Source organism: Thunnus maccoyii, chromosome 7 (genome assembly GCF_910596095.1).
Source record: "Thunnus maccoyii chromosome 7, fThuMac1.1, whole genome shotgun sequence".
NCBI classification, from domain to species: domain Eukaryota; kingdom Metazoa; phylum Chordata; class Actinopteri; order Scombriformes; family Scombridae; genus Thunnus; species Thunnus maccoyii.
This window is the reverse complement of record NC_056539.1, coordinates 33,964,738-33,992,713: the sequence shown is the minus strand read 5'-3', so window position 1 is coordinate 33,992,713 and position 27,976 is coordinate 33,964,738. Positions and strand designations below refer to the sequence as shown.

The window sequence follows — 27,976 nt, the reverse complement described above, 5'->3', positions numbered from 1 at the left end:
CCATTATCTCCTATGTATGGTCATATATCATAGTTTATGTCTATAGTTCAGCATGTTAACATGCACGTTGACAACTCTGCTGACTAATAATGCTAAAGATTCCCATAATTACATCAACTAGCAACACAAGATGGTGATAGCCAGTGTAAAGAGTGCGTTTTACACCAATGTTCATAAATTAATCTTGTTTTATGAGCCAGACATTTCGTTTTTTTTAATGGTTAGTACTTTTTATTTTCTATCATAATTTGATTTTCATACAGTCACGTATGTTCATAAACAAAACAAAATACACTCAGAAACACATCATCAAAAAAAAACCCAAAACAAAGACACACAGTGTCACTGATGCGAAGCACCCAAAACCAGCTGATAATATCCAACTGCTGCAATTTTATTACTGGAACCACCTGCTAGAAACCTACAGAGGCTGAGAGGAGCCACAGAGAAAAAAAATTACTATTTTTTTTGCTCTTAATTTGATAATATGAGCTCTAATTTTGTAATTTGTGGTCTCGATTTAGTAATCCATACTGAAGATATTTCCCCTGTAATATCAATTATTGAGCTAAGCTGGATCCAAGGCATATTATATATATATATATATATATATATATATATATATATATATATATATATATATATATATATACATACACATACATGTATATATGTGTGTGTGTGTATATATATATATATATATATATATATATACACACACACACACAAATATTTACATCCATGTCCACAATGAAACTGAGTTTTTATGAACTGGATAACATCTATTCTACTGGATATGATAAGGGATGTCAGAGATAACAGTGTTGTGCTCAGAGTATATCTACAGTGAGGGTTAAAAAGTTATTAAATCAAGAGCACAGGTTATTAAATAAATCAAGACTCCAAATTATTAAATCAACAACACAATTTACTTATTTTTTTCTCCATGCCCTCCCGGGCTCCATACAAATCTAAAACACACACAAAATAAAATCAAAACACTGCAGCTATTAAAAAAAAAGTGCATCTGTAACACGGCTGCAGGTGGCGCTACCTTAAAATTGCAGCAGCTATAAATTTCTTCGCCTGACAGGTTTACATCTGCAGGTCTGAAACATTGCTGCTGTTACTTCTCTTTCCTCTGGGTGGCGCAGGTAGGCAGGTGTAAACTGCTCTGACATTGATGGAACAGCTCCCCCTGGTGGAGAATCTGCAGCCTGATAAAAGTGAGCAGGTGAGTCTGTGAATTTATTATAAGCTGGTTCTATGAGGTGCTTTGCATCTAAAAAGAAACCCAAAAAAACATACCCCTGACCCCCAAATATATAATAAATATAAATAAATAAAATTTAAAACAACATTTTCAGAATCAGATTCTGTTTCTTTGCTGTTTGAAGAGTCAGTCTGAGCTTTGGAGTAAACAGCCCGCAGTATTTTTACATTAAATCATGTTACACATCTGATATAAAAATGAAACAAGTCTCTTTGACAGCAGGTTTTCTTCTTGTCTGAGTGTTGGAGTCTGTCGGGATGAAGAGGAAAATCTTCTGTTCCTCTCCGCTGCTATCTGAAGGACTGAAAAAACAAGAAAAAAGTTCAGGACAATGCCGTTGAAACAGGCAGTAATGCTTTATTTTATGGGTTAAATAGAGATAGTGTTCAATTGACACACTTGCCCGGACAGTTTTTTAGTCAGTGCACAGCAACATGACAAAATTCGGAAATTTATGTATCTACAGGAATAAATTTAGACAGAGTTCAAGGACACAGTTTGATGTGTATTAATACAGTTTTCAATAATAAATGAATGCGGCACCTTTCAAGGTAAATCCTATATTTCCTGTAATTAGTACATACTTACATAATACAAATTACAAAACTGACAACTCCCTAGGAGATTATTATGGACCCATAGATCAAAGCATTACATCGTTATAATGTAATAATAATCATATTATCAATTATTAAATTTCAACATTTTTGTTTATATTTGAATCACAGATTGGGACTTTATTTTGAATCTTGAGAAAATTCAGAATTCTGCAATAAAAAAAACTGATTAATATGTTGTACAGCTTGACTACAAGAAACACTGAACCTGAGACATTTAGTCAGATTAAACATCTTTAGCAGTAAAGTAGCAGCAGTACTAGTACAAGTAGTTGTAAAAGTACCAATTGTAGTAACAGCAGACACTAGATAGTATTCAATATCTTCATGAATACTTTTCATTTTAAGGTGCAGTTTGTAATAAAACGCTTGTTTCTTGTGATCATCTCAACCTCACACATTTTTATTACTTTGTGATTACAAAATATTCTGTGATCACAAGATAATTATTTTGTGATCTCAAAAACACAAGCTTGTTATGTTACAAAACTAAAAAAGTATGTTTACACAAGTCCTCTGTGTACAAAGAGTCAAAACTTTCGTCATGACAAGCTTTGTTTTTATGTGATCGTGAAATAATTATATTAATTATCCTCTCTGGGCTTCCATACATAAAGCGGTGATTGTCACCATGTTCAACTTACCGTCAGTCTACACTGAGCTCATGATGATCCTGATTTGCAGACATACAAGAGAACCAAAGATCAAAAACAAAGTAAAGACCACCATCACGTTAAATAAAACATCTCTGCTGTTACACACAAGAAACACAGAACTGCAGGTTTGGTGCTTTTCTTCATGATTTTACAGTTTTGCACAACTACCTTTAATATTTGAGAAGCATTTATATGAAACAAATCATATGTAAGGCATTAATTAAACCTCCAACTGATAAATATTTTACTTGAAAGTCAACCTCACAGTTCCTCTGTTTCTAGAAAACCAGAACAATTTACTGTAGTTCACATTTAGAGATAATAACGACATTATTTTACAATTAATTGACTATAGAATGTCAGTTAATCAGAAGTGCTTTAAGATTACTGCTATGCAGTTATTCTACAGTAATAATTTAATATGATCCCAAATGATCCTGTTGAAAGCTCTGTCTCCAACTTAGCTTCTGAGCTAATGTTGTTTTAGCTAACGTTATAGTTTCAGACAGACAACATGAACTGTTGCTCAGCTCCGAAACTATTCAGTGAGTCACACCGCTGCACTGAGTGACATTCTCCTTCATTATGAAGAGTTTGTCACTGCACATGCTCAGTGGCGTCTGCCTTACACAGAACTACTCTCCGGAGACTGAAAACATGATGCTGTTATTAGTCTTTGGAGCCGTTTCTAAACAAACTAACGTGACCAAACTCTTCATGATGAAGGAACATGTCATGTTTTTAATAGTTTCTGGACAGCGACAGAGGTCTACAGCACAGAGGAATAATATATATCAGATACACACACAATACTTGTTAGTAGATCAGTTCATTGTTAGTTTGGATCCAAACATGAAAACATATAGAAAATCACTAGAATTTTCATTTAATGTGGCATGAAAAATTCATATCACGATGAAACATTTAATTGTAAATAATCCTTTAACATATGGTTTATATTTAATTATGACACTGTAAATGGCTACGTAAAAGGAAAATACATATAAAAATATGTATTGCATTTAACTTATGTTCACTGGTTGATTTGTTTAAATTTAGTAATTGTAAATCTTCCATATAACTGAAAGTCCTCTTGCTGAATCTAGCCCCAAATATATTAATAAAAGTGTCCCACCTATACAATTATTATTATTTATTTAGTTATTGTATTATTATTTTTCAGGCTACTATCTGTTAACTGACAGGATGAAATCAAAAGTCTTCTGTGTTCCTCCATGTTGGAGCCAGTATTGTACAGTACAGACATGTTGCTCTTTGTGATATTTTAAAAACCAATCAGCAGATCAGTCAGGGAGTCAACAGGTGTAATATGAGCAGCAGGTAAGTATGGTGGGGGGTGTTCAGGTCTTCAGAGACTCCTGCTGCTGCAGCCAAACCTGCTGCCTAGTACCAACGAAGAAGAAAGCTGCTTTAACTTTAAACCATTACAGCACGGAGATTCTACTAGGGTCACTGAGGTTCATGCTAATTCTCTTCACAACACATTCACTGTGTGTACCATATGCTACTGTACACCAACCAGTTAACTTACCATACTGGTTAACCCAGGAAAGGCTGGAACAGGTAACAGGAAGGCTGGGTTAGCATTTTATTCCTCATCTCTAATCTGACTGTTCAAACAGTTTTTATATTCATCAACCAGCATTTCCTCCCATCAGGACACTAAATAGAAATACAAATGTAATTGTGATCATATTTAATATAATTGTGGTGGTGGTACCAGGCGTCTTTCACTGGCAGAGTGCTGTGAACGGGAGGGAATGTAGACCTGAATGAGGGAGTTCAGGTGGGACAAATGCATAGCAAGTCAAAGGGGTCGTGAGAATAATCTGAATCCCAAAATATGGGAACTGCAGCTTAGAACAGACCTCAACACAGCAAGGTGCTGCACATCTACGCTGTCTTGTCTCTATGACGACGGAGGGGTTGAAATGTCCGCAGTCAAGAGTAGATAGAGCTGATGATACTGAACTGGTGTCAGGATGTTGTTAGTCTAGCTTAGCATTGCAACATCAAAACAACAGCTAGGGCCTGGAAATTCCAAATCAACTCCTCTAAAGCTAACTAATTAACATCTCGTTTGTTATATTTATAATAAGCCACAGTTAAAGATTTCACAGGGAGTTATGTGCTGGAGGAAAGCAGCTGTGATTTACGTACTGGTCGGTCTTCGCTTGGCACGGATGGAGCTCCTTTAGCTGCTGATGTTTCTCCTGATGTACTTGGTAAACTTTTAGGTTCAGCCTGAGCAACCGGCGGCATCGGACTCACCAGAGATTTATTTTTTATCAGAGTGGACAGGACTGAAAATAACGAAGGAAGGAAGAGGATAATTATTTCATCTAATATCTAAAAATGTTTGATACTGGTGTACAGGTGCCCTGTACTGGTGTTGAACTGGTCTGTACCTTCTCTGGTGAGGTTCTCGGCGGCACTCATGGCCTTCCCGCTGAGGTCACTGACCATGTTGTCCACTGTGGCCTCGTGGCGGAGGAAGATGGGACGAACCACTCGGTTGTAGATGATCTGGGAGCCGTTCCACGTCATTGGCGCCATGCACCACAACAGGAAGAGACACTGCAACCACAGAGACACTGGACATGGATTGACAGCCTGGTTCCAAATGGCTGAATCTCACCTTTGGTTTTGTAGAGCAATTTTAATATCATGGTTGCAATGATTTGGCAATGATTCTTAAGTGTTGTCTCACCTTAAAAGCGTAGTAGAACGGGAACCAGTAGAGGAAAATGTCTGAGAAGAACTCGCCCAGGCTGAAGACGCCGTACACCACCCAGTACGTCAGCCATTTTGTGTCGTCTTCTTTGTTCGCGCTTTCGATGGCTTTGATTCTGCAGATACGAGTAGAAACAACTTGTCAGAGACTGTGATTATGATCAGATGGCGGTCCAGAAAGCCCCAGGATACACGCAAATCTTTCGCTCAGCTTGGGATCTTTTAAACTGACAAAATAAATCCATGCTGACCCCTTTCCATTGACTCTAAAATTTGCTTATGTGGAGGTTAAGGTGGTGGAATGACTGGAGTTCATGTCTCGTCACAGACCTGTAGTTAATATTCGCCTTTTTAATAACTGTAACACCATCTTTAACCATACTGTAGTTACCATGAGCAGATATTGTAGAAAGCAAGACTTTTAAAAACATTGTTATTGGACTGTCATTAATCATAATCTGCAGTTTTGCAGAATCGTCCCATTGTCTGGTGATAGGGTTGGTGGTTGAGTCTTGATATCAGGGAAACTCATGAAGCTGTGAAACCAGGTTGAACTGAATCTGAAGCTCTCTGATTGGGTGTTTCTTACAGCAATGCTCTCTTGGACTTGTAGTTGACTTCTCTCTTGCAGCTTAGTTTTTCCTCAATGGAGCAGAATGTTTTCATCTCAGTGTTTGTTGTTGATGTTGGGTTTCATGTCCATCACAGTGTTGGATATGCATGTCTCTGTGAATGAAAGAAACCCAAGAAGCAGAATCAAAATAAGAAATACTCACGAATAATACGCTGGGTAGACAAAACCAATCAGGTTGCAGAGGAGGGCGGCACCATATCCATACACCAGGTAGAGTCCTGTCAGTGAGACGGCACCTGGAGGACAGAGGACACACAGGAGACAGACTTCATGTCCACACTGATGCAGATACATTTAAAAACACAGTTTATTTCAACAACAGAGGTCTTCCACCTTCTGTTCTCCAGCTGGTCCACAATGCAGCTACACATGTGCTGACAAAAACTAGAAAAAGAGATCATATTTCTCCCATTTTAGCTTCGCTTTAAAATCCCTCTCCTCACCTACAAAGCTCTTAATGGTCAGACACCATCATACCTTAAAGAGCTCATGGTACCCTATTACCCAACTAGAACACTGCGCTCCCAGAATGCAGCTTACTGGTGGTTCCTACAGACTTTAAAAGTAGAATGGGAGGCAGAGCCTTCAGCTATCAGGCTCCTCTCCTGTGGAACCATCTTCCAGGTTCAGTCCGGGGTGCAGACACCCTCTCTATGTTTAAGAGTAGGCTTAAAACTTTCCTTTTTGATAAAGCTTATAGTTAGGGCCGACCAGGCTCGCCTTGGATCAGCCCTTAGTTATGTTGCTATAGGCCTAGACTGCTGGGGGACTTCCCATAATGCACTGAGCTCCTCTCTCCTCCGCCTCCTCTCCATCTGTATGCATTCATGTACCATTAATGCATGTCACTAACTTGTCTCCCTCCTTCTTCCTCTCTCAACCCAACCGGTCAAGGCAGATGGCGTCCACCTAGAGTCCGGTTCTGCTTGAGGTTTCTTCCTTTTAAAGGGAAGTTTTTCCTTGCTGCTGCTCATGGAGGAATGTTGGGTCTCTGTCGATTAAAGAGTTCGGTCTAGACCTGCTCTATGTGAGAAGTGTCCTGAGATAACTTCTGTAGTGATTAGGTGCTATATAAATAAAATTGACTTGACTGATTGTCATTTATCCTGGACATCAAAAGGCAACTAGAATCTTTAGATGTTAATGCATCTATTTCTTGTGAGATGGAGAAGCAGGTATTATTAAACTGACATAATTACACTCTAGAGTTGCTGAAGACAGTATTGAATTTAGTCGGAGAGATGAAGTTCAGTTTGGAGTTCTGGGTTACACAAACCACCAGACAGATCTGTGTTAAAAAGAAGGAACTGGTGGAGAGTTACAAGCTTCAATGAACTTCCCATCTTCTCTGTATATTGTAAGATAATACCAAGTCCAGCATACAGCTTCTTCAATGGGTTAGAAGTTAAAAGATGATGTAAAATATTCCACACTGCGGGGGTCATCGTGACAGCAAATCTGGATGTTAAATGTTATAAATATAAGCTTCACATCAACTTTTAAATGGCTGTGTGGACACACTTCCATTGAAAGCACATTTGAAGGATCTTTTAATATCCAGTATGAACAGGAGGAATGATTACAGCGAGGAAAACCTCTTTCACTGCTCATATGGACACGTGACTGCTGGTTTAACACACAGTGGAAACACTGTAAACCATCCTTTAGGGTGAGCACAGAGAAACTTTGAAAATGAATTGCACATACATCATTCTGCACAGAGAATAGAACAATAAGAAAACTATGTTTTGAGTGGAGGGGGAAGTGTTTACTTAGGATGGATATGGTTCTAACAGCCTCAGGTCAAAGTGAGAAATGGCTGCCTCACATTTAAAGACAGTTAGGATTCTCCTGCTAACTCTGCAGATATTAAAACTGTATCTGACAGCTTCACTGAGCACAGCAGACAGACAGGAAGTGGTGTAAAAACTGTCCTACCTCTGATCAGCTTATGAGGCGGTTCACACATGGAGGCCGGTCTGCTCTGCTGTCTGTCTCTGAGGATAATCTGCTTTAACTTTATTGCAGGAGAGTGCGGAGAGTGGGGGACACTGTGCACCAGGCACTAGTGACATCATGTCCTGCCTCCCTGTGTGTGTGTGTGTGTGTGTGTTTGTGCGTGTGTGTGTGTGTGTTACTGATCCACTGTATGACCATCAGTGTGGTATGAATAGACTGCTGTTTCTGCTCAGCTAAGCACATCCTCATGTAACCAACTGATTCTACATAAGTGCTGGAAGCTTATCAATAGTTATTGTTTATCATACATTAAGGGTTTGATTCAGAGCGCTCCAATACAACAATGACCCCTTAAAACTTCAACTGCCCGTCACTACAACCTCACTGCGACACACTGTCCCCATAAAATCATGAGCAGCCGAAATCCACAGTGTGTCCACACAGTCATTTAAAAGTCTGTGTGAAGCTTCTATTCAGCTTCATCAGTCTGAGTTAGTCATATCAAGTGGATATCTGACACATTTACAGTCTTTTTAGCATCAAATTCCCTCTTTGTGTTTCCTCAGACAGTGTTTCCCTGTTGAGCTGCGGTGGAAGTATAGTAACAAAAAGAGGAACTTTGGCACTAAAAAGACTGTAACGTTGAAAGATATCTACTTGATTTGACTCATTCGGACGCTGAAGCTTCATATTAGCTTCAGATAAACTTTTAAATACATTTTGCACAGAAGGAGGACTGTGGATTTTGTCCTTCATCACTTCCATTGTAAGGTCATTATGAAGGGATCTTCTAATGGTCAGTATGAACAGGAGGAATGATTACAGCAAGAAAAACAGCTTTAATGTTCATTTGGACTCCTGACTGTTGGTTTAAGACACACTTGAAGAATTGTGAACCCGTCCTTTAAAAGCTAAATTAAATACTTTCATATGATAAAAAAAACAAACATTAAAACTACAAAAAGAAACATCTGGCTGTTATTTAGTAAACATGCATTGATGGATTGTTACGGAAAGAAACAATCAGGTGATGGTGATAACACCTGTATCACATGATCGAAGTTCCATACTTCGGTCATGTGATAAATGCAAAAATCTCCACGACACATGAGCAGCTCCGCTGAGGAGGACCATAAGATGTGGTTGAACGCTTTGGAAAAACAAAGTAAGTGGAACTCACATTAATAAACCAAACTAAAGGTGAGAAAGAAAAAAGTATGGCAGCACAGAACTGCCATGCTTAGTAAAAAAATATGCTTTTACATTTCTCATTATAACAATAAAATATCTAGTTTAAACAAGAAATATATATATTTTATATATATTTTCAGTATGACAAGAAAAAACAAATACACAAACACATTGAGACTCAGAGTGACAATATCCTTCAGTGTCAATAATCAATATCCAGAGCGTCCGCAGGCTGATAACAAGAGCGTTAGAGGAGTTTATTATGTGTTTGGACAAAAAAAAGTGAGACTTGATCCATTCATTCAAACGTTCACATGCAGAAGCACTGCTGTTTTATCAGATACAGATACAGTCTAATATTTCCAACTCCTGTCATTATAACTAGTGTTTGTTCTAATTATAACAAGAAACTGTACTAATCATTGACATAATGATCTCATTATAACAAGGTGGTCTTTTTTTGTTATAATGACAAAATGTATCTCATTATAACAAGAAAACCTTTTTTCTTAAACATGATACATTTCCGTTATATTAATAAAAATGTACATCAGTGCCCCCTGACAAAAGTAAAACTAAATTCAACTTCCACCTTCCACATCACTTACAATACATGCATGCACCTTTTCCTGTGGTATGCAGTTTAAATTCCTGGTGGGAAAGATGGTAAACATGAAAACTCCCACATAGAGAGGGAATAAATACATTATGCCAGCTGTAAATAGTATTTAAAAATTGGTTTTATATAATTAAAATCTTAGTCTTGCATTAATAATTAATTACGTAGGTTTTATAAAGTAGTTGTTGCTAACACATTAGCAAACTACTTTCACATCCAGCAGACATAGAGCAACATGATCATCTCATAGTGTCAATAAAGACTTGTGGGGTTCCTCAGGGTTCTGTTCTTGTTCCTTTATAGTTTCAATTTAGTTAGAGGTGCTTTAAATGATGTATTTGTCCACTTGTTTTCATTAAAACAAGCTTTGAAGTCAACATCTGACATATTATCAGTTTATAAAGCAGTTGTGGCTAACGCAGAGCAACATGGTCATCCCATTGGAGTCGTGTTTGAATGTAAGTCCAATATTTATTCTCCTTTTAGCTCTGGTTTGGTCTCCTCCAACTCCTGAGAAACATATCTGGCTCTTTAGCTGCTCGATGTTCCACTTTCTTCACCAGCTAGTCACTAACTGTGTGTATCTGCTGATGAGCAGGTAGAGTACAGTGGGTTTGAACCAGACAGGAAATGTGCTGCAAAAGCAAAACTAGCAGCTAAAAAAAGACTAAAAAGCTCCGTAGAGCAGCAGGGTTTGTCATTGCAAACACCCTTCACGTTACGCAGAGTTATTTGATCCATTGTTTACATAAAAATCGAACTTTAAACAGAGAATGAACTCCAACATGAATGTGACCCAGAAAACATTCTCAGGTTCATGTTTACAGGCTTCACAATCTGACAACAGCTGCAACCCTGTCGCTGCCATTTGGCTTCATGTTTAGCGGAGGATTAACTGAATCCTCTTCAGATTTCCATTGACATGCAACAGGTAAACACAAATCTACTGAACATAAACGGAACGACAGCAGAACCATCCAGAACATGTTTATCAGGATCCGATTACAGAGAACAACAACAACAAACCTCACGTACCCACTGCGATGATCTTCTTCTTGATCCCTGTTTTTTCCTCCAACTTCCCCAGAACGTCTGTCACCACATTTTTCTCATTCAGAAACTTTTCGGCTCGGTCTTTGATGGAGTAGAGGATGTCCAGCAGGCCCATGGTCCTCAATCAGGTCCTCAAATAACAGACGAGACAGAGAGAGATGACCTGTGTGAGAGAGAGAAAACACAGCAGAGTGTAATCCCCCAACAGAGACAATCTGCTTTAATGAGGGGGCGGGAGAGGGTGGGGGGGGAAGAGGAAGAGGAAAGAGAGAAGGAGAATGAAAAGAAAGGAGGAAGAAGTAGTGAAAGAGGGGTCCTGCTGGTCCTGAATATTAGCAGCTACAGTACTGCTGTTTCTCAGCCGGCATTAACTACCTTCTATTGCTAGCTTAGCATGAGATGCTAAATGGCCACTGACCCAATCACACAATGGAGTCTGACCTCCCAAGGAAAACAACACAACAGGTTGTAATATCAGTCAACCTATAGTCAGTTAGTTTGAGTGACAGCTGCCATCTAGTGGTTGTAGTAACTGTGAGGTGGAGCAGTGATGTAGTTCAGATGACGTATATACATGTGTATACACAGATTTTCTCACTCAGAGGAGGAGGGTGGATGGAGGCTTTAACCCAACAGTGGACTTTGCCACAGGAGAGCACTGTTCATTTCTTGTTTCCAATCGCGAATCGGGACGTCTCTTTAAAAAGCATATTATTGCTTAAGCTTATTATTGTCGCCATGACAACAAAGGTGGCCTAACTTTAAGGATGTAGTAACTTTAACCCACCACGTTTCTCTAACCTTAACAAAGTGATCATCTTTCCCTAAACCTAACCACACCTGAACCACAGCGTTGTCACATCATAAAACATTGTTATTGTTTAACAGTGATGTGTGACAGTTTTATAAAACACAGACAGATGATGATGTCCTGCCGATAACTACTGATAGGGGCGCCAGATTAGAAAACGCTCCTATGTGTCGTTCTGCAGTGACATAATCAAACCACATATCTGGAGTTTCATTTGGAGGACCGGTTGCAATGATGGCAGCAGGCTGTTCTGACCATCACAAGAAACAACATGGAGTTCAGTGTCTTGCCCAAGTTGGTGGACATGTGGACAAGAGGAGCAGGGAATTGAACCGCCAACCTTGTGACTCATGGACGACCAGCTCTACTTGAGCCACAGCTGCCCCTAGCATTAGCATAAGCCTCAGACAGCTGCTGGACAACAACTCAGGAATTTTTACAACTTTCTGTTGAAGTGTTCGTCAATAGTGAGCAGAGCGAGGCGCACTGCGACTTATTTCTTCCCTGGATGCTCTTTTTACAGCAAAGGTACCTTCAACTATCTCATTACACAGTCAGAGGCACCACCTGGTGGTGTAACTAGGTACTGCAGCAAAACTACAGAACATTTTCTGACATCTATTGTCCTTATATCTTTTGCTAAATCATGTTGCATTTATTAGTGGAACACTTTTTTTTTTTTTTGCTTTCATTTGTTTGTTTTTTTCCATTTTATCCATTTTATCAGCCTGTTGGTTTTTGACCTCTTCTGTTACATCTGTTTTATTGCTTTGATCTGGATTATGTACTGTTAAAATTAATCAATAACCCATTAATCATTGACATCCCTACTCAGTATGTTGTTTGTTGTGTCTATCCATTTTCATATTGTGGCTGTAATGAACACTGCAGCCAGTGGGGGGCACTGTATAATTGGTGTTTTTCTTGTTGAACCTGCAGATTTGATGAGGTCTGACAGCGACAGAGCCACACCTCGCCTCTCTGTGATGACAGGACGACATCCTACGGCTATGGGAATGAGCCTCGGAGGAGGAATGCGTCCTGCAGGCCGACACACGCCTCCCTGCAGTCCTGACATCAAATAACAAACCTGCAACACACTCTCACTGCAGTCTGATAACAGAGCTCTGCTGAGGGGAGATGAGAGGATACCGAGGCATCAAGTACACTTTGTTCATCTTTTGCTACATCTTCTGGGTGAGTTTATTTGTTTCAGTGTGAGGATGAAATTTGTCATTTCACAGGTTCAGTAGTGAGCTTGCTTTCAGAGATACAAACTCTTAAACTTGTTGCACAACAGAGGTGGAAGAAGTACTCAGATCCTTTACTGCAGTAAAAGTACCAATAAGGCAATGTAAAAAATACTCCATTACAAGTAAAAGTCCTGCATGAAAAAAATCCTATAAAAGTACATAAGTATTATGAGCTTGATGTAGTTAAAGTATTGCAGTAAAAGTAGTTTAAATTCCCGGTGGGAAAGATGGTAAACATGAAAACTCCCACATAGAGAGGGAATAAATACATTATGCCAGCTTTAAATAGTATAAAAAAATTGGTTTTATATAATTAAAATCTTAGTCTTGCATTAATAATTAATTACGTAGGTTTTATAAAGTAGTTGTTGCTAACACGTAGTAGTAGTAGTAAAAGCTAGTTTAGTCCAGTGGTTCCCAACCTAGGGGTCGGGCCCCTCCAAAGGGTCAACAGATAAATCTGAGGGGTCGTGAGATGATTAATGGGAGAGGAAAGAAGAAAAAACAAAGTTCTGATACACAAATCTGTTTTTGGACTTTTTCTCTAATCTTTGATTTTTGCTGAAATATTGGATCATTTGAACATTTATTGAAATGAAAGCATGTGAGAAGTTTAGAGGGAAAAATCACTATTTGGTGGAGCTGTTAACAACTCATAGACATGTGAAATGTGACCCCGACTACACACTGCTTTTTGTAAGACGTCAAAAGCCAAAAAGGTTGGAAACCACTGGTTTCATCTTTAACAATGTGTTGTATTTTAAAAGCTTGTTATATTATCCATTGTGTCAAATCTTCATCTGAAAAGTAACTAAAGCTGTCAAATAAATGTAGTGGAGTAGAAAGTACAATATTTCCCTCTGAAATGTAGAAAGTAGCATCACATGGAAATACTCAAGTAAAGTACAAGTACCTCAGAACTGTACTTGAGTAAATGTTCTTCCCGCCACTTTTGCACATCTTTTTACCACACATGATCTCAACACCACACTTACACTAACTGGTTTATAAGAACAGGAAAATGAAACTATGTGATGCTCTGAGTCACAAATTAGTCATAAGACATTAGTTAGAGTCAGTTTCATTAATCTGTTGTGCACAAGAGACAAACTGACAGAGAATTCTCAGATTCTCAACAAACTTTACTTTTTACTTTTTTATCATTAATGATGACATTATAGATTCAAAGTCAGAGGATCAAAGTTATTATAATTCATCCTGAGGGGAACATGAATATGTGAAACTAATTTCACATCAATCCATCTAATAGTTGTTGAGATATTTCAATAAAGAACTAAAAAGTCAACCTGCTGCTGGCATTAAGGGAGAAGTATCCTCCAGAGAACATGGATATCTGTTAGCAATCCATCTGAGATATTTCACTCTGAACTAGAACTGCAACGATTTGTTAATCAACAGAAAATTAATCTGCAACTATTTTGATAATCGGAAATCATTTCAGTCATTCCAAATATTGGCTGCAGCTTCTTACATGTGAAGATTTGAAGCTTTTCTGTGTCATACATGATATTAAACTGAATTTCTTTGGAGTTTAGACAAAACAAGAGATCTAAAAAACGTCACTGTGGGACCTTAGAAATCATAACAGGCATTTTTCACTATTTTCTGACATTTTATAGACAAAAACGATTAGTTGATTAATCGAGAATATAATCTGCAGATTAATCTATAATGAAATGAATCATTAGTTGCAGTCCTGCTCTGAACCACAAATGTAAACCTCATGGTGGCGCTAGAGGAAAAGAACTCTTCCTGGAGAGAGTTCGGTAAAGTGATGGTTTAATTACTTACTAACTAATTAGAAACAGTTGACTTCTTACAGTCTGTAAACTTCAATTACAAATGAATATTTACTTGTTACCAAATGGATCTTTGTCAGTGAAACAGTATGAAACAGTAAGAATCTTAGTTATTAACTAGATTTTGAGAGTACATATTCAGTGTTCTTGTGAATAAGTGTGAAAAACAAAGCTCAGCTCAAGCTCTACTTTCTGGCTTGTTGCTTTCATCAAACAGCTGTTTAAAGGTCAAGAGTGAAACTGTCAAGATCAAGTATTTAATCTTCTCACTTGTACCTGCAGAAACTCGTCGACACCGACGCACGCATGGTACTGATGTCAGTCTGAACACCCGCTTACCCAGAGACAGAAGAAGAAGGTTATCAGTTTCATCTCAGTGTGTCCGGTTCAGAGGACTGGAAGCAGTCTGTGTTAAAAGATAAAATATCCACCTTTCAGCTGATTTACATGTTACAAAAGTTAGACAGAGAAGAAGAGGATTCCCCAAAATATCAGTGTTGACTTTAAGGAAAGAATTAAGGTTAAACAGCTTTTTAAAAAATGATGGCATGTGATATCTGTTATCAGAAAAGATACATCACAAGTGTTTGTGGTAGTGGCTGCACACTAAGCACTACTACATAAGTCAGGTCATGAAAAGATAGAGCAGGATCAGTGCTTAAAAATGTAAAAACAAGAGTTTGTGTATTCATTACTGATGACACACAGGTGTGTTGAACAGGCTGGACGTCACACAGTAGAGATGTGAAGTGGGACGCCGCTGGTTTTTCCTCTTTCTGTTTTTACATTTAAATTATTTCTTTAATTGAACTTCTCGATGTTACTGAACACAGAAACTCTCCTGATGATGAGACGATGCTACAGGTTTATATTCTGACACCAGTTTACATTATTCACACTTCCTTTCTGACAAATCATGTTTTGTTCTTGAGAATACTACAATACCCATGAGCCTCAGCTACCGTTGCCATGGAGAAGAAGCCATGGGTACAAATCAGAGCGTAATTGATTTTTAATCTGCAGATTGTAAAATCAGTTTTCTCAACATCGTAATCTTTAACTTCTGCCCGCCGTTAGTGGCACACATTTTAAGCTCTGTGATTGGCTGTGTCTTGCTGAAATTTACCTTGGGAGTCGTAGTTAACCTCAACTCTGAAATCTTCATGTTCACAGTTTTGAAGTTTCGACTTTTTACTAAAGTACCAGATATTATCCAACACAGTTGTTCATGTTTTCTTCTGATGATTCAACCAGTTTCATGTTGATCCTGTTGAAGAGAGAACTGAGAATCACAACGTTGTCTATGAGAAACATGAACGGGACTTTTGCTTCCAGAACCAGGGACATCTGAAATATCATCATTATCATTAAATCTGTATCCAAAAAGGCCCTGATGCAATTCACTCACAGAATAATAAATAATAAAAAAAAACACCAAATAGAAATTCTAAATGTAAACTAGATGAAAAATAGAAATAACTTATTAGTTATGGATGTCATTTTACTTTAGGAGGGTTAGGTTCTCTTAATAAAACATCATCTGTTTCTCTGTGACTCTGCAGGTTGTGAGCGCCGTCCTCACAGCGGTCGGCGTCTACGCCAAGATCGCCAAGGAGAGAGGTGAGTTGAAAAATAACGAACTCTGTGTAACAGCACTTTTTACACTGCAGGAACCCAACAGCATGTAAGCTGAATTTTAACAGCTCCCTGTTTAAAGGTGTACAACATCTAAAACCTGAAAAACTCGAAAGTTTGACATCTTTAGATGTCCAGACCTGGAATATATCAAAACAACCAAACTTCCCAACACATGCAACTCATGTCACATCTGCTGGACCAATCACAATCAACAGCACTGAAAATACCAGGAATTTGTGTTTAGTAACACTATGTTACATTACGTTATGTTACAATATGTATTCTATGTTATGTTACGGTGCGTTACGGTAAATAACAGTATGCTGTGTTATGGTACAGTATGTTGTGATAAATTACTGTGTAATACATTAGAGCAGGGTAGATTATGGTATTTTTGGGGAAATTATGGTATGCTTCTTTACATTATGGTACATTACGTATGCCACATTAGATTACATTGTCTTACGTTGATTTTTGTAAAGCTATACTGCATTGCTGTAAATGACACTGTAGTTCATTGGATTATGAAATGTTACAGTAAATTACAGTATGCTAAATTAAGTTTTGATATTTTACAGTAAATTACTCTGTTCTACAGGTGTTGTACTACATCACATTAGGGCAGGTTATATGGGAAGTATGTACTGTAAATGACGATTATTGTACGTGAGATTATGGTATGTTGTGCCAAATTACAGTATGCTATGTTATACATATAAATTTATGCATATAAATTACTGTATATTACGTTAACATAAGTTACCATAAGTTACAGTATGCTACGTGACATTGCAAAATGTTATCGTATGTTACGGTAAGTTACGGTAAGATATGTGACATTATAAAATGTTATGGTGAATTACTGTATGCTACGCTACATTACAAAATGTTACTGTATGTTACGCTAAGTTAAGTTCTTGCAGAGGAAAGGAAAAGGAATATTTTTTTCATTTTGGCTTTACAAGACACTGACTACATTACATACAGGGCTATAAATGTGTGTGTGTGTGTGTGCGTGTGTACATGTTTTTCTATCCTTATTGGGACCATTAGTCCTCATGGGGATCAAAGCCTGGTCCTAGTGTGGCAAAATGTCATTTCTGAGGTCCTGGTCAAGGTTAGGGTTAGGCATGAATTGGTTATGATTAGGGTTAGGGTTTAGCTGTACAAAATGAATGGAGTCAATGCAGTGTCCTAACAAGGATAGCTGCGCAAACTTGTGTGTGTATGTGTGTGTGTGTGTGTGTGTGTGTGTGTGTGTGTGTGTGCGTGTTAACATAAACAATGCTCTGCTGATAACATTCCTGACAGTCAAAGATGAATACCTGAAGTTTATCAGACATGTTTCAACAATTCCTTGTCATTTATGATGACTTTAACTGTGTGTGTGTGTGTGTGTGTGTGTGTGTGTGTGTGCGCGCGCGCACATGTGCATGTGTGTGTGTGTGTGTGTGTGTGTGCAGATGTGGTCGACACCCTGACAGTAGATCCGGCTCTGCTGCTGATCGTTGTCGGCTCTGTGATGTTTCTGATCACCTTCCTCGGATGCTGCGGGGCGTTGCGTAACACCACCTGCCTGCTGAAGACGGTATGACATCACTGATCAGCTTATATCTATTAAAATCTGTCAGGTTCAGTCTATTATGGTGCAGTTTGATCGATGTAGTATTCATTCATATTAATATTAAAATCATTTCTGAGCACAGGTTGCTCTGCATATTCGTGTTGCTGAGTTCCTACTCTTCTCACTCAGTCAAATATTTTAAGTTCAGTGTGACATTTACCAAGGATATCATCATATGTGCATCGTGAAAAAACGTCCATTCATCTGCTTAGAAATCATATAAAAAAGATGTTTCAGAACCTGCCTGAGAATCGTCACATTTTAAAGTTTTCTTCAGTATCAAAGTAATCCAGTGATAGTTGTCTGTATATCCTGATAATGTATAACTGATAATAGATAAGTTAGGCTAAAAAAACTCACTCAATCCATGGTTATACTTCCTATTTAGATCCTCCAAAGCATTATGGGAACTGTAGTTCTAAAACTGAGAGCTTGATTATCCCCTAAATCAAAGTCAGACAAGAAACAAAAAATAATAACAATAAAAATAATAATCATAAAAATGATAATGACAAAATCCATTTTCACGTTGCACTATCAGTATTTTTATGACATCAGTAGTCGTGTTTCCATCAACCCTTTTTATGCACTTTTTCAAATTTGCACAAAAACATGAGTGGAAACGCTGGAAATTTGAAAAGAGCTAAAAATTGCAAAAAAGTTTTTCCGGTTGAATGAGGTGGAGAAAGTTGACGTCTGGATAAAAGTACACTGTCAGACTTTTAAAATCCCTGTTTTGTGTTAACCAGCTGTTTGTTTCTGCAGTTTCTGGGGATCCTGGCAGCCGTCCTCCTCCTGCAGATCGCAGCTGGAGTCGTAGGATATCTCTTCACTGACATGGTGACATCACACTGCGCTGATGCTACAGAAAATACTCATTTACTCATCATAATGTTTGTTCTTTCCAATACTTTAATATTGTGGCTGAAATGAACACTGCACTGCTGTTGTCATTATTCAGGTGATGGAGAGGACGGAGAGGCTGATGATGAAGGCCATCATCCGCTACAGGGAGGACCAGGACTTGGAGAACGCTATTGACTTCATCCAGAAGAAGGTGAAGAAGAAATGATTCGGAGTCCATGTTTTATACTTCAGTCTGTTAGTAGTGAACTATTTTAGTGACTCTGCTGTTGTTGTGTTTGTAGTTCCAGTGCTGCGGAGTTGAGAGCTATAAGGACTGGTCCCATAACGTCTACTTTGAATGTTCGGACACCAACCCCAGTTTGGAGGCCTGCGGAGTTCCCTTCTCCTGCTGCGTTCACCTACAGAACCAGGTCAGAACCACAATCTGTAACAGGAGTCTCCAACAGGTTACAGAGGGCAACGTTTAGACACCAGGAGTTTGGGTTCGGGTCAGTTCCTGGAACCAAAAATTCTTAATTTAGGTTTTGAGGTTTCATGTGATTGTTGTGAAGTTGTAATTTGAGTCAAAGTTACAATTCTTGCTCCCACATAGAGCTGTAACTAACGATTATTTGCTTGATTAATCAGTTAGTCTTTTTCTCGGTTAAATCTTGGTGAAAAAAAAATGGTGAAACATGTTGATCAGTGTTTCCCAAAGACGGCGTCCTCTAATGTCTTGTTTGGTCCACAACCCAAAGATATTCAGTTTACTGTCATAGAGGACTAAGGAAACCAGAAAATATTAATTTGGTATTATATTCATTTGAGAGGCTGGAACCAGAGAATTTTGACATTTCTTTCATAAAAAAAAGGCTAAAAGAAATTTATTGATTATCACCATAGTTGGTTAAACTGGTTTTACTCCAGAAATGTAACAACATCGGTCTTGGTTTAGTTGTTGGTTATAAATTCTACAATTTAAAAATTAATAAATACATTGATCTACTTCATTAGTGGTGCTGTTTTCACAGAGTGATACAAAAACAACAACTGGGTATCGTCTGCATACGTACAGATATTAACTCCATGCTCCTTTATATGTGGTGCTGTTAGTGCCCCCCAGAGGCTGCGATGTTCATATGAACAAACTACTTCTCACTTCTGGCGCTACAGGAGAGGTACAATGAGTGAAACAAAAACTGTGATTGCAGATTACAGTTCAAGAAGATTTTCTTGCTTTTCCTTTGCTTGTATCATTATGAAATGATTTATTGCACTTTTGGCAACTGATCAGAGATAGTAAGAAATCTTAAAATCACACTTGGGCTCAGGTGTCTGCTGGGCATTTATGACAATTCTTTTAATTTTTTAAACTAGATAATTGATAGATATGTTGATTGATATGAAGAAAACAATTCTGGATAAACTCAAGTCGAGTCAAGTCCGTTTTATTTATATAGCTCCAAATCACAACAGAAGTTATCTCATGACATGAAAATTTGTATAACACGTTTCATACACAAAGGTGAGTCGTTAAAACATTAACAAAAATAAATGACAAATTAAAAGAATAGAAATCTTTTTAAAGGACTTTTTAAGTTTAAGTTAAGAAGAAAGATAATATAACTTTAATTGGATTTAAGTAAAAGTACGTCCACATGTACGTCCACACATATTTGAGATATTTGCACAAAACAGGAAGTTAAATCCTGGTGTTTCTGTTGCTTCGTGACTTTGAAAAAACTCTCAGAGTTGTGTTGTTTTTAGGAAATCTGCCTATTATTTATTACCATTCCTCTAGTATCTGCATGTGGCACTAGAGAAAAGGTCACAGATTAGTACAGTAATAGTTCTTAAAAATGTAACTTGAAATTGTTGAGATATCCATATTTACATGATAAAACTGGAGAGAAGGTTTCATGATTTTTGGGGATTTTTATGAAAACTGTTCCGAGGAGATGGACTGGACAGGTGGGGAAAGACTCAAAGGATCTTTCCTTAAACACCTCTTAGGTATATGTTCATATGTGTTTGTACTGCAGACGGTATTGAACACCATGTGTGGTTATGGGATGCAGCAGCTGAAGGACAGTTCGGCTGGTCATGACGTCTTCACTGTCGGCTGCCTGGAGAAAATTGTCTCATGGGCCAAAAACAACCTGCTGCTGGTGGCCGGTCTGACTGCCGGCCTGCTGCTGCTGGAGGTAACAGCAGCTCACATCCAGCTTTCATCTCATTTGTCTTGTTTTCTCTTTGTCTTTTATTGTTTTTACAACTAAAAAGTTATTTTAATGTCTTTTTTCCTGTCTTGTGCGTCAAATTTCTGCAGAATATTTTTGTTTTATATGCTGTTTATTTTTCTCTTGTTTCGTTTGTGTTTTTGCATGTCCATCTTTCAGGTTGAATTTAATCTGTCTTTTTGTTTTTTGGTGAATATTTGTTCATTTATGACAGAATAAAACCAAATCAATGACAGGAAGAAAAACACCAGCATCAGTTTCTAATCTGTCTGTTTTCTCCGACAGATCTGCATGATCTGCCTGGCTGCCGCTCAGATCTCCTGGATTAAGAAAGTCCAACAACAAAAGAAAGAAAATGTGTCTAGAAGCAAGTCGGAGAGGAAAGACAGCTACTGGTATCCTGCTTTTGCTGACTTCGACGACGAATAAAATGAGAATGCTTCTGAAAGATCTGAAGCTGATCATGGAAAAGTCTCTAATTAGGGATATCCGTTGACTTTGTGCCAGTGAAAAAAAGCTGAATGTTGATAAAATGGAGCAAGCCTCGCTCTGTTTACACTGTGAATTTATAGTTTTGATATTTAAGTCGTGTAACCGGTTTAATGTCTTGCTCCAGGATGCAGTTGAACTACCTCATGTTATGCAGCCAAACATTGTTCAAAAAACAAGAACTTAATTTTTAATGATAGTGGAGATCCCAAAGTTTAAAATCAAATCTGCATCTTGTATAAAATGACACAAAAGACAGTAGCAGCTCAGTAAAGTCCAACTGAAATTAAATGTTATGTTTACTGTCTGCTAAAGCTTTAATATCTGATCTGAAATTTATATTTTATATATTTTGTTTTCATGACAGTCAAGTCAGAATGCTTTTAGTTGTTATATTTTTATTGATGGAGAACGTCTTTTTATAACCATATTGGCAAAAAGCAGTAATGTCAGCTTTAATCACTACTGTTGTGTGAATATTAGCAGATAAACAGGTGCCGTTAAACTGTTGCAGAAGAAGAGGACGCAACGAGATGACGTCATTAAAAACCAGCAGTCAAAGCTCAAACGATGGAAAACATGATGGAATAAACATTTCTGTTAGTTTCATGTATTGATTTGAGGAAGGTTACAGTCTCCTCATCGCTCCACACAGATCTCATGTTTTCAGTCACATGATTCATGTAACAACTTTTACACCTCAGACAGGCATAAAAATGTTTTTGTAGTATTTCGAGTTTTTGTTTTTTTTCTGCATTTCCACTCAGTTTTCTTTGTGTGCAAATTGAAAATGCGAATATCCAGACAGCATTCTACTACACAACACCAGAGCCACAGACTGAACAACCAACAATCATCTACAAACAAAGACATGTCTTTTCCTGCACATCTGCTTGCTGATATAGCGACCAAACATCCACTGGGAAAAAAGTGCAGTTAGTCATATCTTTGAGTTGTTGTGAAATGAGGACACACCTGTAGGCAGATGATCAGAAACCTGGATGCTCTTGAGTAACAGAGATATGAGTAACCAGGTTTCTAATTTTCTATGTAAATGCTGTATCCTGAATCTAAATGCACTGATTGTGCTGTTCTCTATATGTTGTAATGTAGGTTTAGTTTTGGCTTAACATTGATTAAATGAGTATTCTTGAAATTAAGTATTGCATTACCATAAAGTCCAACTGTGTTAGCATTAGCTTGTAATCTAAAAAATGTCACAGGAGTTTATACACCATACAGCAGTACAGTACATGATATACTGTAAGTTAGCTGCTAGGTAGCTGGCTGGAAAGGCAAAAATGGAAATTTGGTGTGGGAAATGGGAACTGTGATGAGGAAAATGTGAAGAAAATGGAAATGAGATGAAAAAAATGGAAATGCGAAGAAAATAAATGGGAAATGCGATGAGGAAAATGGGAAATGTGACTTGGGAAAAATATGAAATAGATACATACTTTTAAAAAGTCCAAAAAACTAAAGGATTGAAAAGTCAAATGAGCAAGTGAAAGATAAATAGTTGAGTAAAATAAATAAAGTTTCAGTTTATTCTTATTAACTGATAAGAGGTTAAAGGAAAAGTATAACGCTTTATATTTTCTACACTACATTTTGAAAAGTATTATTTATTATATGTATTCTATGTATTCAGTTTGTTTGTTTTTTTTTACTTTTAATGTGTTTTGTTGGCTTTTGGTCTCCATAGAATAGTACTCCTCCTCATGCATTGGTACACTAAACTTAATGTGTAACATTGGTGGAATTCCCTTTAAGCAATGACACTAAGTTGCCCAAAAAACCCAAACACTTTTCTCTCCACTCAGTAATATGAAGGAATTAATGATGAATCAAGCCAACAAGTGAAATTTATCCTTACATTACCCTGAATGCTCTCTCCAACTTTAAACCGTGTAAAACTGGTAGTACTGTCTGTGTAACAAACAGAAGACCATCATGCATTTCTGTCACAACAGTAAATACACACCGTAGGTCTGCTGACAGCCTGACGCTCTGCTGGTGACCCCTAGAGGCTGCAGTTGTAATTACACCTCACAATAAGATCACCGTACTGATGATTCAGCCAGATATTCTGATACTCGGAGTTTTGCTTTAAGACTCATCTTAACATGTAATTGTGAACATTTAAAGCAGTTCTTTGACAAAGTTTCTGATTTAGTATCTGCCTAAAGGACGAGCCTGTTTTATTAGATTACATTGTTTTTTAGAGCATGGTAATTTAAAAGTTAAGTGTAAAGCTCACGTCCTTGAGGAGTGAAACTACCAGCATGCAAAACCAGGAGACCCCTCAGTAAAGCTGGTTAATCCCTGTTGTTCCTCCCTCACTCATTAAGCCTTTATTGTGACTTTAATCTGCGGTGTAGGATTAGCAGCGGAGACACCTGTGGTTGCGTGTCGTTGCAGGGATTCAGTCCCGTGCGCCCTCACGCTCGCTTCATTGGATTAATCAGCACAGCGCTCTGTGACTGTTAAAAATAGCAGCAATGTTGTAGTGAGGGTGATGTGTCTTTTTGTAGGCCAACCCTAAAGTTTCTGTCTCCATGTGTTCCCTCAGCAGTTTTTTTTTGGGCCAATAGATTAGGGATAATTCAGGTTTATTTCAATTTGGGTCTTAGTTTGCATCTTGTTTGTTCTATCAAAAATAACAAGAAGTATTCAGCAAGTAAATGGCTGACATCTGAGAACATCACAGGCAGATGACAGAAAATAAAAATGAAAGAGTCAGCTCCACCCTCTCGTCCAAAGATGGTCACTTCTGGCTCCAAATATCCAAAATGGCGCCAGTCAAAATGCCAAACTCGATGCTGGGAATACTGACTGGTTACTATTGCCTTCCATCTTGCAATGGATTGCAGCATATCTTCCCTGGTCCGTTTCTTTCTTTCCTCTCACCTGATTAGTCCATGCATCAGAGAGCCCAAGGTCAAATCCCTGTCCACCACCTCCCAGATAAAATGCTACACCTTCAGGCAAAAATGTGATTTTTGACTTAACCCCCCAGGACACAGGACGAGGTAAGTCTGGGGTGCCCTGTACATTTCAGCACATAGGTTTGACATGATAGGGTTACTGGGTTAGAGTATTATTATTATTTATCTTACTTGGTTTCTTTTATTAGATTTGAGACTATTCTGATTACATAGTGCGGATTTATATAGATTTTTTACTGCATTGGTTCACCTGTGTGCTGGCACATGATTGTAGATAAATATACTCTACTGTCCTTTTAGTGTTGTTGCCCCATCGTTTTGTTCTATCTGTAACTGTTTATTGGTGTTAAATATCCTTGTACATCCTTCAGACAGCCCGAGTGTTTTAAAAACTGTGCACAGCCACAATAAAATTCCAGAAACAGAATAGTATTCTTATAACAGTTTGCAACAGTATGTAGTATTCAGACTATGCTTCACTAAACGAGACAGAGAAGAAGAAGAAAACAGACTCAGAGCGGAAAAAAATGCAGGGGATGATGTGTCTCACAGATTCATTGCTAGATTTAAAAATGCTTTCTATGTTGATTGGCCATTAGAGTTAGCTTCTACGTCCTGTTAACTTAGAGTTAGCTTCTAGGTCTCGTTAGCTTAGAACTAGCTGCTACGTCTCATTAGCTTAGAACTAGCTTCTAGGTCTCATTAGCTTAGAACTAGCTGCTAGGTCTCGTTAGCTTAGAACTAGCTTCTAGGTCTCATTAGCTTAGAACTAGCTGCTAGGTCTCGTTAGCTTAGAACTAGCTGCTAGGGCTTGATCCCTGTCTCTACTCAATTTTATTAGCTTATTAGCCAACAATAAATAAAACAGACTTGTAGTTGTTGGACGACGTGTTCTCCCTCTTTTGATGGAGCTAAGCTAGCACTTTGCTGTTGTTTCGAGTCTTTGTACTAAGCTAGGTAACGTAACTAGGTAAAGTTAAAAGTAACCAGAATCTTGTCAAGTGTTTGGATCCTTCAAGTTGCAGTAACATGTATTACTGGACAGACTAAAGGATGAACACACATATATTAACACAGTATTTATTTTTAAATACAAATTCATATGAGTCACACAAAGTCCAAAAACACACATTTCATATAAAAAGTAACACATACATGTTATGTACATGATGCAGTTTGATGAAAAACATGCTTTGGTAATAGTTTAAAATGCTGCAGTTTGTCGGGCGACAGTGTGCATTGGCAGGAAAAAACGACGGAGGATCAAGTCAGATTAAGGCAGGTCTACATTTTCATGTTCAACTCTACTGACACAAGACAATCAAATCCTAAAATACACTTCAACACTCAGAGAAGTTCAAGCGGCACTTCACCAAAGAAAAAAAAAATTATTATTAGTGAGGTTAAAGGACCAGATGATCTCTGCAACAATAAATCTTGTATACTTTTAAATTCATCTTAACCGTTTTCCAAATTATTCACACATTGATTTCCTACATTTTAAGATACCGCTGGTGTCAGATGGGCGTCAACACTATGAAAATTTGTTGGAGGTATAATTCATCACAGTCAACATTTAGTCACCCTGAGGTTTTCGTCAAATGCTATCACTGATAAGAACTCCAACATCAGTAAACAATGTAAACAACTTGAGGTAATACAAACAAATATAAGTAGTAATTAAGTAGTTAACAGGCTAAAACATGGGAAATCACCAGTATATCATCCTATAATTATTAAAACCATAGTTTTAAGGGCTTCATGAACAGACTATACTGACTTCTTGGAGGTACTTGTGATTGTTTCACTTACTGAATCTGAGAACAACAGCAACAAAATAACGTTAGCAAAATGGACTGACTTACGACTGGTGAAAAATGTACATACAAATTACTGAATCATGCTCTCTAATTGATAAATCATGACTAAATTAATGTACGTATATGTACATGTCAAACAGTCACATTTTTACAAGTTTAAAGATGTCAATGATAAAACAGACAATGAGGCTAAATGTTGGGTATATCCATATTTTTAGTATGAAGCCTTCTTGTTTTCTGATCTGCTTCTGTTTGCTCTGTTAAATTTTTGTTACTGCATTACAGGTAATTACATACAGAACATTAATCCTAGTGCTGAAGTCCCACCTGGAAGCTTTTTAGCAGTGCACCACTTAGCTGTAGCATGCAGGTAGCATGCTCATAGATGTACTGTATGCTCGTCAGCTTAGCCAAGTTACCCTGGTTACCCTGGTTACCCATGCTCATACAGTGCCGCTGCAGTCATTATTATTAAAATATGAGCCGTTATTCCCGTATTTAAGCGATATCGCATCTCCTCCGTCCCCTAGCTACTATGAGAGGACATATGGTGGTTACATTCCACCACTGACTAATTATGATAAAATAACAACAATATTGTTATGAATTAATATTTTATGTGCACAATTATTAATTTGAAGGCATCTTTTATCAACTTGAGAGCATGATTTATTCATTTGTGTGCATAAATTATTGCGTATATTATTATATACCTGCTAGGCTCTATAGTTTCTAGACTGATGATTGTGCATTTTTGAAATCATCCTGTTCATGTTAGGAGTTGTCCAAGAGGCCAAAGAATCTAATGAAAACATGAAAACCAACAAAATTTAGAATAAATGTTTTTCAACTGACAAGACCAGTCAATTTTAGAGAAGTAACTGAATCTATATTGAGTATTTAGTTGACCCAAGAGAGGCATGAGATGAACTAAAACCCAAACTAGCATCTGTTCACGTTAGCTGCAACTGACATTATTAAGATTCCCATAATCCCTACAGCACTTTGTTTACTTTTCAACATTCAAGTCAAAACAACAACAACAACATCAAAAGAAAATAATGCACGTCGACTTCAAATGAAGCCAGTGAGAACGCATGCCAGCATGCTGTCAGATACAAACAAGACAGAAGAAGAAGAAGGTTGAGTCTGCTTGATGAAGAGCACTTGGATTTGTTCAGCAGTTGGATTGGACGGATTACACTTATTTAACCCTTCAATCCCTGTGAGCACCGGCCAATCAAATACTCCACTCGGTTAAAGTAACACCTGAGAGAGCCAAAACTGTTGTGAACATAAGACAGAGATGTGGCTCAGAACAAACAGCAGCAAAAAGTTCGTCCCTTTGGTAGTGCCAGAAAAGAAATACAAAACATTTGATCTATAAGATGTCAAACACATCAGTTTGTTTTTAGATTAACCGCCGCACAGCTTTCATTTCATCGAGTGAAGCTTTCTCTACTGTCTTTAGAAAAAGCATCTGGACTTCAAGGCGGATTTATTCTGGTTTTAAAGTCTGAGTAAAGATGACAAGCAGGTAAAACCCGGCTAAATGATCTCAGGATGAGGAGCAGGATGTGTTGAGGGTCCAATAGGGCTGTCACTTTTTTTTAAAAAAAGAATGAATAAGAACGAACATGTAATATGTTGATGTTGAAATTAATTCAAACAGGAAGCCTCATCCTGAACTATGCTGTAGAAATGTTTCTGTTTATTCTCGGCCTCAGTGAC

At 37.8% G+C, this 27,976-nt stretch overlaps 2 protein-coding genes across 8 annotated transcripts; one reads left to right on the top strand and one right to left on the bottom strand.

The window, feature by feature from the left end:
* Positions 1-719: 719 nt before the first annotated feature.
* On the bottom strand, positions 720-16,381 carry reep6 (receptor accessory protein 6). Of its 3 annotated transcripts, XM_042416063.1 has the most exons (9): positions 15,767-16,381; positions 14,980-15,046; positions 10,739-10,919; positions 6,077-6,170; positions 5,278-5,416; positions 4,976-5,144; positions 4,728-4,870; positions 2,535-2,563; positions 720-1,575 (listed from the first exon to the last, which is right to left on the bottom strand). In XM_042416063.1, the coding sequence occupies exons 3-8, from the start codon at positions 10,869-10,871 to the stop codon at positions 2,537-2,539; spliced, it is 705 nt and encodes a 234-aa protein (XP_042271997.1). In that variant the 5' UTR covers positions 10,872-10,919; positions 14,980-15,046; positions 15,767-16,381; the 3' UTR covers positions 720-1,575; positions 2,535-2,536. The 3 variants fall into 3 exon arrangements, with proteins under 3 accessions (XP_042271997.1, XP_042271998.1, XP_042271999.1); XM_042416064.1 differs by lacking the exons at positions 14,980-15,046; positions 15,767-16,381 and having other exon boundaries at positions 10,739-10,969; XM_042416065.1 differs by lacking the exons at positions 2,535-2,563; positions 14,980-15,046; positions 15,767-16,381.
* On the top strand, positions 8,856-22,019 carry zgc:113223 (uncharacterized protein LOC541424 homolog). 5 transcript variants are annotated; one of them, XM_042416060.1, is made up of 9 exons: positions 8,856-9,058; positions 12,507-12,764; positions 16,203-16,260; positions 17,742-17,866; positions 18,668-18,742; positions 18,864-18,959; positions 19,051-19,179; positions 20,791-20,952; positions 21,274-22,019. In XM_042416060.1, exons 2-9 carry the CDS (start codon positions 12,708-12,710, stop codon positions 21,415-21,417), a joined length of 846 nt encoding a protein of 281 aa, XP_042271994.1. In that variant the 5' UTR covers positions 8,856-9,058; positions 12,507-12,707; the 3' UTR covers positions 21,418-22,019. The 5 variants fall into 5 exon arrangements, with proteins under 5 accessions (XP_042271994.1, XP_042271992.1, XP_042271995.1 ...); XM_042416058.1 differs by lacking the exon at positions 8,856-9,058 and adding an exon at positions 11,074-11,221 and having other exon boundaries at positions 12,091-12,764; XM_042416061.1 differs by lacking the exon at positions 8,856-9,058 and adding an exon at positions 11,684-12,095.
* The last annotated feature ends 5,957 nt before the right edge of the window (positions 22,020-27,976 follow it).

Excerpts from the sequence above, each read along its gene's own strand:
- reep6 (XM_042416063.1), bottom strand. The coding sequence starts at position 10,871 with ATGGGCCTGCTGGACATCCTCTACTCCATCAAAGACCGAGCCGAAAAG. Across the intron at positions 5,145-5,277 it reads CGTTCTACTACGCTTTTAAG|TGTCTCTTCCTGTTGTGGTG; the intron begins GTGAGACAACAC and ends CTGTGGTTGCAG. Across the intron at positions 4,871-4,975 it reads CGAGAACCTCACCAGAGAAG|TCCTGTCCACTCTGATAAAA; the intron begins GTACAGACCAGT and ends CGTTATTTTCAG.
- zgc:113223 (XM_042416057.1), top strand. The coding sequence starts at position 16,530 with ATGTTACATTACGTTATGTTACAATATGTATTCTATGTTATGTTACGG. Across the intron at positions 17,867-18,667 it reads CCACCTGCCTGCTGAAGACG|TTTCTGGGGATCCTGGCAGC; the intron begins GTATGACATCAC and ends TTGTTTCTGCAG. Across the intron at positions 19,180-20,790 it reads GCGTTCACCTACAGAACCAG|ACGGTATTGAACACCATGTG; the intron begins GTCAGAACCACA and ends TTTGTACTGCAG.